We start from the raw sequence: 18,205 nt of genomic DNA, 5'->3' as shown, positions 1-18,205 counted from the left end.
TAATAAATGTCTTACCACCAGGTGGCGCCAGTGCTCGTGGCACTGCTTGTTTTGGACATGGTCTGTGTCAGCAGGGGCAGAAACAGGCAGTCTGAGGGGCAGGGGCAGAACAATACAAAGCACACCTCCCACTCACGTCGCGTCTCACTGTCTTTTTCTTGCTGTATAACACATGCCATTATTCAGCTGGTTGGGAAATGACAGACCTGTCTCAATATATAAAATTAGAAAACTGTACTGGACAAATCAAATGGACAGATAATCCACTTTTCCCAATTAGGAAAGAGAGAGAGAGAGAGAGAGAGAGATGCCCGGGTGAAAAATCTCCATGTATGACATTATCGTCTATCTTGTGATGTGCCTTTTATATGATTTTTACTTGACATTTTATCAGTGTCACCTGTCCGCACCTTGTGAGCACAGAAATCAGTAATTACTGTCAATTTAACACTGATATACCTGGCAATCAGATCACACACTCTGTAAATATACCAACATGCAGCGCTTAAGTTATTTTTCTTTTGTAATATTCACCTTATATATATATATATATATATATATATATATATATATATATATATATATATATAAATAAAATCTTGCATTTTTATTATTTTAAACCGTGGCCCTCAAACATCATAATTTAATGCTATTTATTAACTGACCGTTCATTTTTACAACCAGACCCTTTTCCAGAACTTTGTCCTGGACTTGTTTGATCACTCCTTGGTCTTCATGACTTTACTGCCCCCAGTTCGACTCTAATTAAACGGATTATGTGACTTCTGGTTGCACTGAAATTATTTCGGTTTTTCCACACCAGCTTATCTGTTCACATTTTTATTTGTATATAATTTTGGAAACTGTATTCATATTTTTCCACTTTAGACACTAATCACAATTCAGTCCATTTCAGTTCCAGGTTGTAACATTACAAAATGTGGAAAAGTTAAAGGGGGTGAATACTTACACAAGCCTGTGTAAGTGCTGAACTTGGCACCATTTACTCACTCATTCATCTTCAGTCCCATGATGCAATGTACTTAAATCATTTGAATAATCAGTGATTTTACTCTCGTCCTGTAATCCTACTTAATATTACAGACAGATAATGATTCATTTGACATCAAGGCATCCAGGTAATTTTCGAACGAACCAAAACATAAACATAATACAGATTTTTTTTCTTTTTTGTATAAAAATGATATGTTTCCTGACATAAATCAAACTGTAAATACAGAACTGACTGAAATTTAACTCGTAGAGGTGTGTGTGCGTGCGTGTGTGTGTGTCTGTGTGTGTGTGTGCTTCTCCTGAAAGTATTTGTTAATGATTATCTATTCAACTTCAGTAAAAAAAAAAAAAAGGAAAAGAAAAGAAAAGAAAAGAAAATTGATAGCACCGATTATGCTAACGCTCAGCTTTCAACAGCGCGTGCAGTTACTAAACTTCAGGTAGCAGTTAGCTAGTTAGCTTCAGTGCTAATATAAACGAGTTTAAAGTTGTCCTTTTAAAGATTTCTTAGCTTAATACAAATACCTAACATTACAAGTAGCGGAGAGAGACTAAAATAATGATAAGAACCACGTTAACAACTTTTTTTTTTACCTCAGTTTCTTACTTGCGTGTTTTCTCTGAGGTAAAAGTTCGTTATGAATCGGTTCTAGGAATCAGCTCTTTGAATCGGTTGTGTGAATCGGTTATTTGAATCATCTATATGAGTCGGCTCTTTGAATTAGCTCTGCAACATGGCTTTTTCAAGGTGCACTTTGGGAGTCGACTCACAGTTCAGAAGAGCCGTTTTGGTAATTTGATGAAAAATAACGGTCGAAAATCATATAATGCACAAACATTACAATGGTCTGAAAACGGTTTGTGCAGGACTTCCCAAAATTATACACGTGAAAAAAACGACCACTTAAGTGACAACTTTTATTTTGTGTAAAAATACAATCATGCAGGGTCATTCCTGGACATTTAGGGGCCCTAAGTGACCACTGATTCAGCCTACTCACTCATGTCATATTATTATGCAAGAATAAACAGAATTATTACTTCATTATCTTGGATGAGGGGGAGAAACAGTTTACTAAATAATATTAATAATAATAATAATAATAATAATAATAACAGCTGAACAAGAACCACATACGCAGAAAATTCAATTTCTATACAAGTAAATTATATAAATAAAATAACTGAATAAATTATCAGAAATTGAAATAAATATGTAGTAAAAAAAATTGAGGTAAAGAGTAATAACCATTACAAAAAATGTGAGAAACGACTAAATTGCACATTTAAATGACATAAATAAAATTAAAAAAAATACATAATAAATAACATAAAAATACATTTTAAAAATTGGAGTGCACTTTTTCCTACACATTTCGACTTCATTTACTTTTTTTTAAAAGCAAGGTCATCAAACATATTATTATATGAAATAATAGTATGAATAATTATATTGAAATAATATATACAAAATAACTACATGCTTCTTTTTTTGTGCTTTTACGTCCCAGATCATATGAACACTTTGTTACATTAGTTACCTAATTTAGTAATGTAAATGCAAAAAACCTAAAGTGTGCTTATTTATAAATTTTTTGGGGGATATCATTATTAACAAATCATGGCGCCCCCTGGTGGTCCGGGGGCTCGTAAGTGACCACTTACACATGAAAGGTGTTTTCTACTGACTGCAAATACACATACGTAGAATGATTTCAGTACAACACACAGTGTATTATTACTTCCTTTAAAACCTCTGACTAAATTCCTGACATCTCCACCTTACAGTAATTTCCTTAAAGTGAATGTTCTTTTTTTTATTCCAGCTCACACAGTGTTACTGTGTCGTCGACCCGGAATCCTGGATACAGGGCCTCAGTGAATGTTGTGTGAAATGTGTACGTGTGATACACCCTATCAGCAGAGATGATAAAATAGGAGAGTGTACCAGCCTGCCAGTCTAAATAGATACCCATTCTTCTGGAGGGATTGGGTGGAGGAGATACCACTGTCTCCTTGTTATTGTAACCAGCGTAATAACCATAGTTGTTAGAACAGAACAGAATCCAGGATATATTATTCATCCCCAGTTTGCAGTCATTGCTGCGACCTTTTCTGTTGATACCTTTGTACGTTACACCATTGTAAATGTTATTGCCGGTCCACTCCGTTTCCCAGTAGAAGCGAGCATCTCTCAGGGACTCTCTGCACAAAATCTGGGCGTAATACTCAAACCGATCCGGATGGTCCGGGTACGAATACTGACTTCGAGTCCTTGTCACCTTTTTGTCACCACTCAGAGTCATAGTTCTGTGTGCAGTGTTTGGATCCAGGGTGATCTCACAGGCGTCTGCAGAAATTGTGGCTCAAAATCAATTCTTAAAAATATTTGGCCTATTAGACTATATTACAGATCTGTAGCTAACATTTGGTATAGAACTTGAGATCTTAAATAGAACTTAAAAGAACGTGACTAACATAAAATGACCTACAAAAACTAAATAAGACAGTCTTACAAAGCGTTAATATAACAAAATATGTCATTAGAATGTGCCCTCATGTTGGAAGATACACTGTTAAACCCAGTTGTGTATGCTCTTACATTTCTTTAGTCCGGGTTTGATCCTGCACTCGCCACAGTGGTCCACACTATAAAAAGAACAAAGAAGTCATGTAAGAGCGGTGATAATTTAGTCTTTTAACACGCTAGATTCCCTATGAAACCTTCAACAGGCTACAAACTCTAAATAAAAACACGGAACCGTTTTGTCATTAAAGACATCCTTAAAATTAAAACTTTCATCTTGGTCTTTTATGTGGTTTGGTCATACTGTTTATGATTCCTCGGTATGATTCATCCACCACCATTTTTTCCTCCTCTAAATATCTTCTGATTTTTGATTGCTACCGTGTCCATATGGATAAGGGAAAAAAAATAAATATTACAATTATCCAAAAGTTATTACATTCCAGGCTTGGAAGCTGTAAAAAGCTGGGCTCTAGGACACAAGTGTAGTCTATCTCAGATTACTGGCATTTGTACTCAGACTTGTCTCACCCTTAGGCATTGGCCTTGCTAAAAATGGTCTTGATCTTGACTGAGAGTGTTGTCTTTTCACATGCACAAAGTTTTTCCTAGAAAGCATAGTCTATTTAACCTTTGGTATAATGCACGAATGACGCCAATTAGCTGAAGTAAATAGTTTGAAAAGGATTTCATGGTTTTCAATCTCGACTCGATCTCAGCTAGTCCTGGTCTTGGACTTGACGACGCCTGCTTTGACAAGAGCCCTAGTAAAATAAAGTAGCCTTTTCTTCCTGTACTCCACTCACCTCAGTTTCTCCAGGTTAAAGCGTGGATTATCTCGTACAGCAGACAGCTGTCTCACTCCTGACTCTCCCGGATGATTGTAGCTGAGGTCGAGCTCTCTGAGCTGTGAGTGATCTGAGCTTAAAGCTGAAACTAGAGTGGAGCAGCCGTCTTCTGTAACACAACACCCTGAAAGACTGCAGAGGAACAACTATTACGGTTTATTCACAATTAATAAATACACCACCAACACACACCTGATACAGTTCCAGTGTGCTGCAACAAAAGTTTTGACGTGGTAAGTGGTAGCTCAGTGGTTAAGACATTGGGCTACTGATCGGAAGGTCAAGAGTTCAAACCCCATCACTGCCAAACTGACACTGTTTGGCCCTTGAACAAGGCCCTTAACTTTCAACTGCTCAGATGTATAAATGAGATAAGTGTCACTTAAGTCACTCTGGATAAGAGCGTCTGCCAAAATGCCATAAATGTAAATGTAAATTTATGGCAAATACAAACTGGCCTCAAAACCAGATAGTTATCTCTGAAAAATAACTAAAGTATAATAGAGAGTGTAAAATGTTAACATGGATCTTGAATTTCAGCATAATAACTCCTTTGATAATGTAGACGTGGTAAAACCCAGAGAACTGCTTCACTGTTCTGTTGCACTGCTGTGTGCCTTTAACTCACCCCAGTTTCTGCAGTGAGCATCCTGGATCCTGAAGACCAGCGCAAAGCAGCTTCAGCCCTGAATCTTGCACATCGTTGTCTCTCAGCTCCAGTTCTGTCAAACGAGTGTGGGAACTCAGAACCGAGGCCAGGTTTGAACAGGACCCCTCTGTGAGATTACACCATCGCAGACTGCAGCACAGAAAAGAAATAAATCATAAGTAGTAACAAAGTGTCGGTCTGAAACCGTTACAGCTACTGTATTATAACAGCATTTCTAACTTGTATATCTCAATAAAAAAAGCCTAGACATACTGTAGTATTCACCTGAGATTTTCGAGGAAGCAGTTTGGGCTGGATAATCCAGCACAGAGCAGTTCCACTCCTGAATCTCCAATGTAATTGTTGCTGAGATCGAGCTCTCTGAGGTATGGATTTTTTGACTGTAGAGCCAAGGCCAGAGTTTCACACGTCTCATCTGGGATGCCGACATCAGCAAGTCTACAGATGAGCAAATACATAGATTACTGATCACCAGTTCTGATCCTGGAGATCTACAGTACGTTGAATTAGGCTGGGAAATGATTTCTTTCCCCATTTTTCTCCAAAATTTTGTAATTTGCCAATTTTTCGAGCTATCGTGTCATAAGGCAGCGTAACACATTCGGAGGAAAGTGCTATCCGCCTTCTTCCGCATACATGAGGTAGTGCGGAACTAAATTTTATAGGAACGTCAATCTTCAGAAACAAGATTACATTAAGTTTAGAAAAAAAACAAAAAAAAACATGTGATGGTAAACCTTATACTCTTGAGTTTACAGTCTGGATCCATCAGTCCAGTAGAGAGAAGTTTTACTCCGGAGTGGCCGAGGTTGTTGTAGCTCAGATCCAGTAACTCCAGTTTACAGTTTGGATGTGTTAGTCCCTCACAGAGCTGTTGCACTCCAGAGTCTCCTAGCTTGTTGTAGCTGAGATCCAGCTGTCTCAAGCGCGAGTTGGGTGACTGAAGAACCGTTTTCAAGGCTTCACATGATTCATGGCTGAGGTCACATCTGTCCAACCTATAGCGTAACAGAAACTATTTCAGCTTGTTTTTAAGTTGTTACCATAACTCATTTTACTTACGGATGTTCAGCTATTGACAAAACTGACCGAATGGAGATTACTATAACCTAACCTGAGTTTCTCCAGTTTACACTGCAGACTAATCAGTCCAGCAGAGAGAAGCTTCACTCCGGAGTCTTTTAACTCTTTATTGCAGCCGAGGTCGAGCTCCTTCAGGTGCGAGTTAGCAGATTGGAAAACTGAGGCCATTAATTCGCAAGATTGTTCTGCGAAGTTTGTGCCAGCCAATCTGCAAACAGGTAAAAAGCAGAAAAACATACATACATCTGTTTCGAAGTCGGTTATAAAATGTCTGATCTGCTAACTGCTTTCTACAGTATAAGATTCTACTGGAATCATTTCGTTTCGCATACTCTATTTGCAAAGCTTCAAGACATCGCATCAAGTGCCATTATTATTGCAAACATGAGCAAAACAGTTACAAACCCGAGAGTCTGCAGTTTACAGTGTGGACTCATCAGACAGTCGCACAGCAGCTTCACTCCTATATGTTCGAGCTCGTTGTGACTGAGAGTCAGCTTCTCCAGTTTGCTGTGTGGATTTGAGAGGCCGCTACAGAGAAGTTTCACTCCTAAATCTCCCAAACTGTTAAAGCTGAGGTCCAGTTCTACCAGGTGTGAGTTAGCAGACTGGAGAATGGAAGCCAGGGTCTCACAGGATTCGTCTGTGAGGTTGACGCCAGCAAGACTGTGGAGGGTCGTGAGATAGAATGAAACAGATCGATGAGATTTCAACTAAAACAACATCATTTGGAAGTCATAGCACAAGGGTTTAATTCTATGTTTATGGAAATGTCAGGGATTCGGGGATCGGATGCAAGTGAAAGTGGTTTATTTACAAACAAACACAAACATCAACAATGCAAGTCTAAGCATGACTCACGACCATGACCAACGCAACGCAACAGACACAAGGTGACACAGGACAAACGCTATACAAGGGAACATACAAAAACCAGGGCTTAAATACAGTGCTCATTAGGTGCAATCAGAAACAGGTGTGTGTGATCAGTGGGGTCATGTGATGTGCAGAGGCTGATGGTTAATGTAATCCATTGCTGATTTCGGCACTAACATGACAGGAAACTGCTAGTTTTAATCCTTTATCATTCTCCAGTAGATTGCTACAGAATAATTGGCTTACGGACCATACCCATACTGTAACTATAACAACGCTCTTGCCACTCCTAGCTAGTATCAGCTGACTAGCTAACTAACCTAGCTTTCTCTCAGAAATCTTCTCAGATTCGGCAGATCCAACAGAGCAAAATTGGCTGTGCTCTGGTTGGGAGGGGCATACTCACACTCCTGTGACTTACAGTGACACTAGCCAATCAGGGACATCTGTGAGGTTGTGTATGGAGAAGAGGGCAGACAGCACTTTCCTCTGAGTGTCACGCAACAGTTGGAAAAAAGATTTGGCTTCACGGAGGCAGCACATGTTTGCTGTTATAGATGTTGTGTCATAGGGGAAAGTAAACTAGTGGGTGGGAATTGGCAAGACCAAATTCGGAGAGCAAAAAACAACCGAACAATATTTTGTAGCATATTTCAAAGGCTGTGTCAGACCTGCATCTATACTATAATAGTATAATGCTAAAATTTTAGATTTCCTTATACAGGCTTTGCATCATCATATCTCTATTGCTACATTACCTCGATGTTATGCTTATGATTCGGACATTTTTTCATAGAAACTTACCTGGCTCGTCTCGAAGTCTTGACAACTGGTAACAGTCTCCGATATCCCTCAGGAGACGTTTTACACATCTTCAAGTCAAATTCATTCATCACCTCCTCTGACGTTAGCAGCACATAGGCCAAAGCTGAGCACTGGTCCGGTTTAAGCTCCGTCTCTGACTGCGTGCCTGATCTCAGGAAACTACGGATTTCTTCCACCAACGAGTTGTAATGCAGTTCATTCAGACAGTGGAACAGGTTGATAGTCCTTTCTGCCGACGACTCCTTTCTGATCTTCTCCTTGATGTAGTCCACTGTTTCTTCCAAACTCTCCAAACACGGGTTCGGGAGCACGCTTCTCAAAAGAGCCCGATTGGAGTCGAGCGAGAGGCCGAGAAGAAAGCGCAGGAAAAGGTCAAAGTGTCCGTTCTCGCTCTTCAACGCTCTGTCCACAGCGTTCTTGTGCAAATCTGACATCTTTACCGTGTCACTCTGATTCTCGGTGTCTTCTTGGAGTACGTTTATGTGGCTGTCTGTAAATTGAAGATGCACATAGACAGCAGCTAAGTGCTCCTGAATGCTCAGATGTACAAAGCAGAAGACCTTCTCTCGGTACAATCCGGACTCCTCTTTGAAAATTTCTGTGCAGATTGCAGAGTACTCGGTCGCTTTGCTAACGTCGATGTCGCATTCGATCAAATCATTTTCGTAGAAAATCAGATTTTCTTTCTTCAACTGCAGAAACGCTAGCTTGGCCAGTTTGAAGATCATCTCTTTATCAGATTCGGGCAGGTCCATGTTGTCCTGAATCAATCCGTGGTATTTCTTGTTTTTCAAATGTGTCTGGATGAGAAGAAAGTGGGTGTACATCTGGGTCAGAGTTTTAGGTACTTCCGTGTCTGATTCGTCCAACATCTTGTCCAGAACCGTGGCAGATATCCAGCAGAAGACAGGGATATGGCACATAATGTGGAGGCTCCTTGAAGACTTTATGTGTTTAATGATTTTGTCAGCGAGGCCTTGATCATCGAACCTCTTTTTGAAGTACACCTCTTTCTCCGAGTCGTTAAAGCCTCGGACCTCGGTAACCTGGTCAACGCACTCGGGAGGGATCCGATTGGCCGCTGCTGGTCGAGAGGTAACCCAGAGAAGAGCAGAGGGAAGTATATTTCCCTGAATGAGGTTTGTTAGCAGGACATCCACCGAGATTTTCTTTGTCAGGTCGCAGCACATTTCGTTGTTCGTGAAATCCAGGGGAAGTCGACACTCGTCCAGGCCGTCAAAGATGAACACGGTTTTCACTTCCTCGCTCCTTAGAGTTTTGAGTTCTTTAAGTTCTGGAAAGTACAGATGAAGAAGCTGCATCACACTATACTCATCATTTCCCTTCAAATTCAGATCGCGGAAAGGAAGTGGGAAGATGTAATGGATATCCTGGTTCGCATTTCCTTCTGCCCAGTCCAAGATGAATTTCTGTACAGACACAGTTTTCCCGATCCCAGCGATGCCCTTGGTTAGCACGGTCCGAATGCGTTTGTTCTGTCCGGGTAAAGCTTGAAAGATATCGTTGCATTTGATCACAATCTCTTCCATTCCCTTGTTCTTGCACGCATCCTCGATCTGTCTGATCTCATGTTCTTTATTGACAGCTCCATCCCCTCCTCCTTCCGTAATGAGAAGCTCGGTGAAGATGTCGTTTAGAAGAATCAGGTTCCCCTGCTGAGCATTTCCTTCACGTATGCTCTGGAATTTAAATCTAAGCTGACCCTTTAGGTTAGATCTGACATGATCTTGGATGGTCTTATGACTTTTCGCTATGAAAAGAAAAGATGAACCAATCAAATAAATTGAGGAGTTTAGACCACGTTCATTGGAAATACTGCAATAAACAGGTGTTTGATCCTACCTAACTCCAACATGACCTTTAGCGCAATCTTTGGAGCTGCATCTGAGCCAAATCTCTCCAGAATGAGTTTAGATGCCTCCTGGATATCACAATTCACCTGAGGAGTCTCAAAGCATTCTGGGTAATTTTGGCAAAGATACCACATGAAGTTTTTTGTGTCTACATGGTTCAGTGTTTGCTCAAGTAAAGACAACGGGTCCAGCTCCAGCAGGGCCTGTAACAAAGAAAGAAGAACATTATAGCACAGGTCCGGAGGTGTTGATTCATTTTCTTTAACAGACAATAGTGTAAGTACAAATCACAGGTCGGTGTTTCTATAGTAACAGCTATAAAAAGATGATAAATACGATGTATAAGAGGGTATAAGCGGAATAAACCACCTGAAGATATGCTGTTATTGGTAAATAATCATCTGTGGGGTGTATCGGGGTGAATAAATGTCATTAAATGTATCAGTCAGGATTTAGACCTCATCACAGCACAGAGACAGCGCTGGTTAAAGTAGTAAATGACCGACTCCTGACCTCTGATCAGAGTTGTGTCTCCCTGCGTGTGTTGCTTGACCGTAGTGCAGCTTTTGATACCATTGATCATACTATTCTCCTTGAAAGACTAGAAACTGTTGTTGGCGTTAAGGAAACGGTCCTCTCCTGGCTCTAAGGTAACGTCTGGTGTTCCACAAGGTTCTGTTTTAGGTCCGCAGCTTTCTGATTAAATTTTTCCTCGCCACCGTCTCCTCTGGCTTGCTCGTTAGGGATAAATGTATACATTTAAAATTGATATCCTGAATTGATACAGTTCTATAAAGCTGCTTTGGGACAATGTTTACTGTTAAAAGCGCTATACAAATAAAATTGTATTGAATTGACTCGAGATCACACACACACAGTGATTTATTCCATACTTATCAATTATTATTATAGATACGCGGACAATTGTTTTAAATGACAACTTGGTGTTAAAGTTTAAAGAACACAGAATCACATGCTTGTGTGTACAATATCATTAATCATGACACACTCTTCAGTCCTATAGCTCTGGTGGACAGGAAGCATTATGGACTGTATAGGGTTAGGGTTAGGGTTAGGGTTAAAGACACTGACATCTTATGAACTATTTTTTAAAAAGAAAAGAAAAGAAAAGCCTGATGTGTTGCCTTACCCTAGCGCCCTGTGTGTAGCACTTGTCGTGTCCTCGATGCTCCACAGTTGCACACTGTTTACACGTCAGGGTCTCATCTGTCTTGCAGTAAATTTCCCGAGGCATGCGGTGCTGCAGGCAGAGTTTCGGCTCTTGTGGTGGGTACGTCGCCGATACAGTGGCTGACGGGTGCAAACGTAGAAAAGCTTCCCCATCGTCCTGGTTGAGTTCTACTGACTTTTCACTCTCCACAGAGACATAGCTAGGTGACGGTGAGTGTGGTGTTTCTATCTCGACACTGCGAATGACAGGGAAAAAAATCAAACTGAAAGACCTCATTCACTCCCGATGAAGGAATCTTTTAAGTTGCTTTGGTTAAAGTTTTGTTTTTATCAGTCCTGCCTGTCAAGCAGACTGTAATAAACATGCTAAAATGATTAAAAATCTGCACAGTATAAGTGTTGGAAAAATCTACAAGCGATTTTGCTAAAATAATGGAAGACTGTTTTATGACAGTAGTTATACAGTAGATTACTGAACTGCGAACCTTTTTCCACTGCTGTTTTTCCCTTGGCTGAACTGGTAAAGAAAATCCATGGACGCATCACTCTTCATGGACAGACAGGTGGGAGCAGGTGAGTTCGGTCTTTCTGCCTAAATGAAAGATCCAAATCATCCAAATATATTTAAATACCTTAACCACAACATTAACTATTAAACATGTAACTATTCCATCCACCCATCCATTAGCTATACCGCTTATCCTACAGGGTCACGGGGAACCTGGAGCCTATCACAGGGAGCATCGGGAACAAGGCGGGGTACACCCTGGACGAGGTGCCAATCCATCACAGGGCACAATCACATACACACTCACACACCCATTCATACACTACGGACACTTTGGACACGCCTATCAGCCTACCATGCATGTCTTTGGACTGGGGGAGGAAACCGGAGTACCCGGAGGAAACCCCCGCAGCACGGGGAGAACATGCAAACGTGCTAACCACTAACTCACCGTGCGCCTAACTGTGTTCTAGATATTAGTGTTTTGTTGAATAAGGGCTTTGTTACGACTCTGTACACATCCGTTGCATGATGCTGCAAGAACACACACATTCAACTCCACAATTATTGGCACCCTTCAAAGGGAAAGAAGATTCTATACATCAAGACAGATTGATACGAGCGGTCCTCACTGCTGAGGTTCCTTTGAGCCGCTCTGTAAATCCATCTGGCTCTGCTGTCTGGCCCGAGACGTGTCTTTTCATGATTGACTACAAAACAGTCACATTGTCACATAACAGTTCAGTGTGCAGTAGTGAGTAGAGTAGCTGAGTAACAGATGCTCCAGTTATACTATCATACTGTATATGTGCTACTATACGTGTAACACATTATACATGACACATATATAACATATATATATATATTGCTTTGTAAATGATAACTTACTGATCTTTGTAGATTCTCGGAGCTGCTTCTTTCTTGTCCTGTCTCTATGAGGAAGTGTCTTTCACTTTCAGACCTTTTTCCACTGCTCTTTTCCCCTCGGCTGAAATCGATATCAACACCCATGGACGCATCACTCTTCATGGACACACAGCTGGGAGCAGGTGAGTTTGGTCTTTCTGCCTAAATTACCACAAAGACATTTCAATGATTCCGTTAATATTTTATTAACAATAAGCATTTGGTTGTTGATAAGGTCCAAATGGTCCAAATATTTAAATATTGCGACTTGGCATAAAGAAATCTTTGGTAACACTTTATAAAGCTTTATAAGGCTTGACATGAGCCTCTGTATATACATGTTCATAAACGCACACATAAAACGGCGGCTTTGTTCATTTACATTTACATTTACATTTATTCACTTAGCGGACGCTTTTATCCAAAGCGACTTACAAATGAGAAAGATACAAGCAAAACGATATATCAAGCAGAGAACAATACAAGAAGTGCTACCATACAAGATCTATTAATCGAGTTCCAGAAGAAGCAAAGTGCAGAGTAGGGGTGTAAGTGCATTTTAAAATTTTTATTTATTTATTTATTTATTTTTATTATGAGTTGGTTAGGTGTTCATAGAAGAGGTGGGTCTTTAGCTGTTTTTTGAAGATGGTGAGAGATTCTGCGGTCCGGATTGAGATTGGAAGTGCATTCCACCACTGAGGAACAGTTAGTGTGAAGGTTCTGGAAAGGGACCTTGAGCCACGCTGAGTTGGAATTGCTAAGCGTCGGTCGCTAATCGATCGCAGATTGCAAGAGGGAACGTAAGCCTTCAGGAGAGAGTTGAGGTAGGGGGCGCTGTTCCAGACAAGGTCTTGTAGGTGAGCATCAAGGCCTTGAACTTGATGTGGGCAGCTACAGGAAGCCAGTGGAGGGAGATGAAGAGGGGTGTGACATGGGTTCTCTTGGCTGGTTGAAGACGAGGCGCGCTGCAGCATTCTGAATCATCTCAAGGGGTTTGATGGAGCTGGCCTGGAGGCCTGAAAGCAGTGAGTTGCAGTAGTCCAGTTTAGAGATAACAAGAGCCTGGACTAGTATCTGTGTAGCCTGTTTGGTGAGGTAGGGTCAGATTTTCTTGATGTTGTAAAGGATGAACCTACAGGACCGTGCAGTTGTTGAGATGTGGTCTGTAAAGCTCAAGCCGTCATCAAGAATCACCCCAAGGTTCCTGGCCGTCCTGGTTGGCATGAGTGTGAGTGAGCCGAGCTGTACAGTGAGGTTGTGGTTGATTGAGGAACAGGCTGGGATCACGAGAAGCTCAGATTTTGCCAGGTTAAGCTTAAGATGGTTTTCCTTCATCCAGACCGAGATGTCTGAAAGAAAAGCAGAGATGCGTGCAGAGACGGATGGATCGTCAGGCTGGAAGGACAAATGGAGCTGGGTGTCATCAGCATAGCAATGATATGAGAAGCCATGAGACTCAATCACCTGCCCTAGAGATGTAGTGTAGATAGAAAAGAGGAGTGGACACAGAACTGACCCCTGTGGAACGCCAGTTGTGAGTTGCTGAGTTTCAGAAATACCTCCCCTCCATGATACCTTGAAGGATCTGTCAGAGAGATAGGATTCCACCCAGCGCAGAACCGTTCCAGTGATGCCCAGGCTGGAGAGAGTTGACAGGAGGATCTGATGGTTCACAGTGTGGTTCATACAGTAGCACAAAGCGACAGAGCGTGGCGCTGACATTCAGTTTATTCTGCTTTCAGCGTCAGTGGGTTTTTAAAGTTTTAAATAATATCTCTATAAATTCTTCTAAATAGCATTTCTCACAAAGTCTCCGGGACAGAGGACGTTTACGCTTCTTTGCAGTTTCTCAGTAACGTGACGAGCTGCAGGTTTTTCAAATATTTTTTATTACCTTCGAGAGAGAGAAGAACGTGAGTCTGGCGAGGGAAAGTCTGTTTAGTTTACAGCTGCTATAGCGTAACTAACTTCTTTCATAGACGTTCCACAACATTAACTGTTCAATTTAACTATTAAAAGTTAAAAAGTGCAGTATGTGCAAGCCTTATACTATCCCACCATGTGTGTGCTTATAAACTGAAAGAAAACACACATTCAACTGCACCGTTATTAAAGAAAAGGGAGAGAAGATTCTATACATCAAGACAGATTGATAAGAGCGGTACTCACAGCTGAGGTTCCTTTGAGCCGCTTTGTAAATCCATCTGGCTCTGCTGTCTGGCCCGAGACGTGTCTTTTCATGATTGACTACAAAACAGTCACATTGTCACATAACAGTTCAGTGTGCAGTAGTAAGTAGAGTAGCTGAGTAACAGATGCTCCAGTTATACTATCATACTGTATATGTGCTACTATACGTGTAACACATTATACATGACACATATATAACATATATATATATATTGCTTTGTAAATGATAACTTACTGATCTTTGTAGATTCTCGGAGCTGCTTCTTTCTTGTCCTGTCTCTATGAGGAAGTGTCTTTCACTTTCAGACCTTTTTCCACTGCTCTTTTCCCCTCGGCTGAAATCGATATCAACACCCATGGACGCATCACTCTTCATGGACACACAGCTGGGAGCAGGTGAGTTTGGTTTTTCTGCCTAAATTACCACAAAGACATTTCAATGATTCCGTTAATATTTTATTAACAATAAGCATTTGGTTGTTGATAAGGTCCAAATGGTCCAAATATTTAAATATTGCGACTTGGCATAAAGAAATCTTTGGTAACACTTTATAAAGCTTTATAAGGCTTGACATGAGCCTCTGTATATACATGTTCATAAACGCACACATAAAACGGCGGCTTTGTTCATTTACATTTACATTTACATTTATTCACTTAGCGGACGCTTTTATCCAAAGCGACTTACAAATGAGAAAGATACAAGCAAAACGATATATCAAGCAGAGAACAATACAAGAAGTGCTACCATACAAGATCTATTAATCGAGTTCCAGAAGAAGCAAAGTGCAGAGTAGGGGTGTAAGTGCATTTTAAAATTTTTATTTATTTATTTATTTATTTTTATTATGAGTTGGTTAGGTGTTCACGGAAGAGGTGGGTCTTTAGCTGTTTTTTGAACATGGTGAGAGATTCTGCGGTCCGGATTGAGATTGGAAGTGCATTCCACCACTGAGGAACAGTTAGTGTGAAGGTTCTGGAAAGGGACCTTGAGCCACGCTGAGTTGGAATTGCTAAGCGTCGGTCGCTAATCGATCGCAGATTGCAAGAGGGAACGTAAGCCTTCAGGAGAGAGTTGAGGTAGGGGGCGCTGTTCCAGACAAGGTCTTGTAGGTGAGCATCAAGGCCTTGAACTTCATGTGGGCAGCTACAGGAAGCCAGTGGAGGGAGATGAAGAGGGGTGTGACATGGGTTCTCTTGGCTGGTTGAAGACGAGGCGCGCTGCAGCATTCTGAATCATCTCAAGGGGTTTGATGGAGCTGGCCTGGAGGCCTGAAAGCAGTGAGTTGCAGTAGTCCAGTTTAGAGATAACAAGAGCCTGGACTAGTATCTGTGTAGCCTGTTTGGTGAGGTAGGGTCAGATTTTCTTGATGTTGTAAAGGATGAACCTACAGGACCGTGCAGTTGTTGAGATGTGGTCTGTAAAGCTCAAGCCGTCATCAAGAATCACCCCAAGGTTCCTGGCCGTCCTGGTTGGCATGAGTGTGAGTGAGCCGAGCTGTACAGTGAGGTTGTGGTTGATTGAGGAACAGGCTGGGATCACGAGAAGCTCAGATTTTGCCAGGTTAAGCTTAAGATGGTTTTCCTTCATCCAGACCGAGATGTCTGAAAGGCAAGCAGAGATGCGTGCAGAGACGGATGGATCGTCAGGCTGGAAGGACAAATGGAGCTGGGTGTCATCAGCATAGCAATGATATGAGAAGCCATGAGACTCAATCACCTGCCCTAGAGATGTAGTGTAGATAGAAAAGAGGAGTGGACCCAGAACTGACCCCTGTGGAACGCCAGTTGTGAGTTGCTGAGTTTCAGAAATACCTCCCCTCCATGATACCTTGAAGGATCTGTCAGAGAGATAGGATTCCACCCAGCGCAGAACCGTTCCAGTGATGCCCAGGCTGGAGAGAGTTGACAGGAGGATCTGATGGTTCACAGTGTGGTTCATACAGTAGCACAAAGCGACAGAGCGTGGCGCTGACATTCAGTTTATTCTGCTTTCAGCGTCAGTGGGTTTTTAAAGTTTTAAATAATATCTCTATAAATTCTTCTAAATAGCATTTCTCACAAAGTCTCCGGGACAGAGGACGTTTACGCTTCTTTGCAGTTTCTCAGTAACGTGACGAGCTGCAGGTTTTTCAAATATTTTTTATTACCTTCGAGAGAGAGAAGAACGTGAGTCTGGCGAGGGAAAGTCTGTTTAGTTTACAGCTGCTATAGCGTAACTAACTTCTTTCATAGACGTTCCACAACACTAACTGTTCAATTTAACTATTAAAAGTTAAAAAGTGCAGTATGTGCAAGCCTTATACTATCCCACCATGTGTGTGCTTATAAACTGAAAGAAAACACACATTCAACTGCACCGTTATTAAAGAAAACGGAGAGAAGATTCTATACATCAAGACAGATTGATAAGAGCGGTACTCACTGCTGAGGTTCCTTTGAGGTTCTCTTTTGTAAATCCATCTGGCTCTGCTGTCTGGTCCGAGATGTGTCTTTTCATGATTGACTGCAAAACAGTCACATTGTCACATAACAGTTCAGTGTGCAGTAGTAAGTAGAGTAGCTGAGTAACAGATGCTCCAGTTATACTATCATACTGTATATGTGCTACTATACGTGTAACACATTATACATGACACATATATAACATATATATATATATATATTGCTTTGTAAATGATAACTTACTGATCTTTGTAGATTCTCGGAACTGCTTCTTTCTTGTCCTGTCTCTATGAGGAAGTGTCTTTCACTTTCATTACGAAGCAGGAGAGAGAGAGAGAGAGAGAGAGAGGCTGGCTTGGGGCGGGCTGAAAGATTCTGAAGAAGCTGCACTCTCATAATAAATGTTCTACCACCAGGGGGCTCTTTTTAAATTTTTAATCAAAGTTCTACATTTGTGTATAAGAAGCGCCAGTGAGCACGTGCTTTACTCCAGTGGTTTTCAAAGTGGGGGCCACCAGGGGGCGCCCGGGGGGCCTCAACAATTTGGTGTGAAAAATAAATTCTCACTCTCAAACAACCACACACACACACACACACACACACACACACACACACACACACAATCAATTCCTAATGTATTGTAATGTGAAGATGTAAGAAGAAATTATTAATAAAAAAGGGGGATATATTCAGAAGTCTGTATTTTTAATGTGTTTTAAAGACATCTTGCAAAAGGGGGGCCTCGGTCAAATGTTAACGCCATTTGGGGGGCCTTGCCCTGGAAAAGTTTGGGAACCCCTGCTTTACTCTGATACTGCTCTGAAGACTCATTTGCATAAAGAAATGCCCACAAATCACCATATAAGGTGAACAACTTTCCTTTATTTAAAATCCTTTATTTATGACCTTTATTTAGGCTGCTCGTGGCATTTGGTTGACCAAATGTAGAGAAATTCCTGTAGATTTGTCATTTTAGAGAAATGATCATTAGAGTAATGTGTTTTGTGTTTATGAGACCAGTTACTGTGAAACAACTCATTGAATTGGAGAGAATAAAGTCTTTATTTGCATTTCTTTCAGAATTCTTTTAATTATTATTCATTTATAAGAAGGCATAAAAGGCAGAACTATCATACCGGTTATCGGTATCGGCCGATATCGCTCTGAATAATCGCTTATCGGTATCGGCTGAGAAATTTAGTATCGGTGCGTCTCTAGTTTTTTCCCCTGAGAGTGAACCGTAAC

At 41.0% G+C, this 18,205-nt stretch overlaps 1 protein-coding gene across 3 annotated transcripts; it reads right to left on the bottom strand.

Annotated features, from left to right (window-relative positions):
* Nucleotides 1-2,708: 2,708 nt before the first annotated feature.
* On the bottom strand, nt 2,709-18,015 carry LOC128599763 (NACHT, LRR and PYD domains-containing protein 12-like). Of its 3 annotated transcripts, XM_053611697.1 has the most exons (17): nt 17,204-18,015; nt 16,941-17,021; nt 14,751-14,930; nt 14,495-14,572; nt 12,305-12,484; nt 11,394-11,500; nt 10,868-11,144; nt 9,707-9,920; nt 7,823-9,614; nt 6,548-6,808; nt 6,174-6,350; nt 5,797-6,057; nt 5,324-5,497; nt 5,018-5,188; nt 4,348-4,521; nt 3,617-3,663; nt 2,709-3,364 (listed from the first exon to the last, which is right to left on the bottom strand). In XM_053611697.1, the coding sequence occupies exons 1-17, from the start codon at nt 17,354-17,356 to the stop codon at nt 2,832-2,834; spliced, it is 4,860 nt and encodes a 1,619-aa protein (XP_053467672.1). In that variant the 5' UTR covers nt 17,357-18,015; the 3' UTR covers nt 2,709-2,831. The 3 variants fall into 3 exon arrangements, with proteins under 3 accessions (XP_053467672.1, XP_053467673.1, XP_053467674.1); XM_053611698.1 differs by lacking the exon at nt 17,204-18,015 and having other exon boundaries at nt 16,941-17,057; XM_053611699.1 differs by lacking the exons at nt 14,495-14,572; nt 14,751-14,930.
* Nucleotides 18,016-18,205: the final 190 nt, after the last annotated feature.

Source organism: Ictalurus furcatus, chromosome 23 (genome assembly GCF_023375685.1).
Source record: "Ictalurus furcatus strain D&B chromosome 23, Billie_1.0, whole genome shotgun sequence".
Lineage (NCBI taxonomy): Eukaryota > Metazoa > Chordata > Actinopteri > Siluriformes > Ictaluridae > Ictalurus > Ictalurus furcatus.
The sequence above is the reverse complement of the archived record's forward strand: the minus strand, read 5'-3'. Positions and strand labels throughout refer to the sequence as shown.

What these genes read in the sequence shown, in the direction of transcription:
- LOC128599763 (XM_053611697.1), bottom strand. Translation starts at nt 17,356, where the DNA reads ATGAGAGTGCAGCTTCTTCAGAATCTTTCAGCCCGCCCCAAGCCAGCC. An exon ending in CCGAGAATCTACAAAGATCA is followed by an intron (nt 17,022 to 17,203) that starts GTAAGTTATCAT and finishes ACTGTTTTGCAG; the next exon opens with TCAATCATGAAAAGACACAT. An exon ending in AAAAACAGCAGTGGAAAAAG is followed by an intron (nt 11,145 to 11,393) that starts GTTCGCAGTTCA and finishes TGTCATTCGCAG; the next exon opens with TGTCGAGATAGAAACACCAC.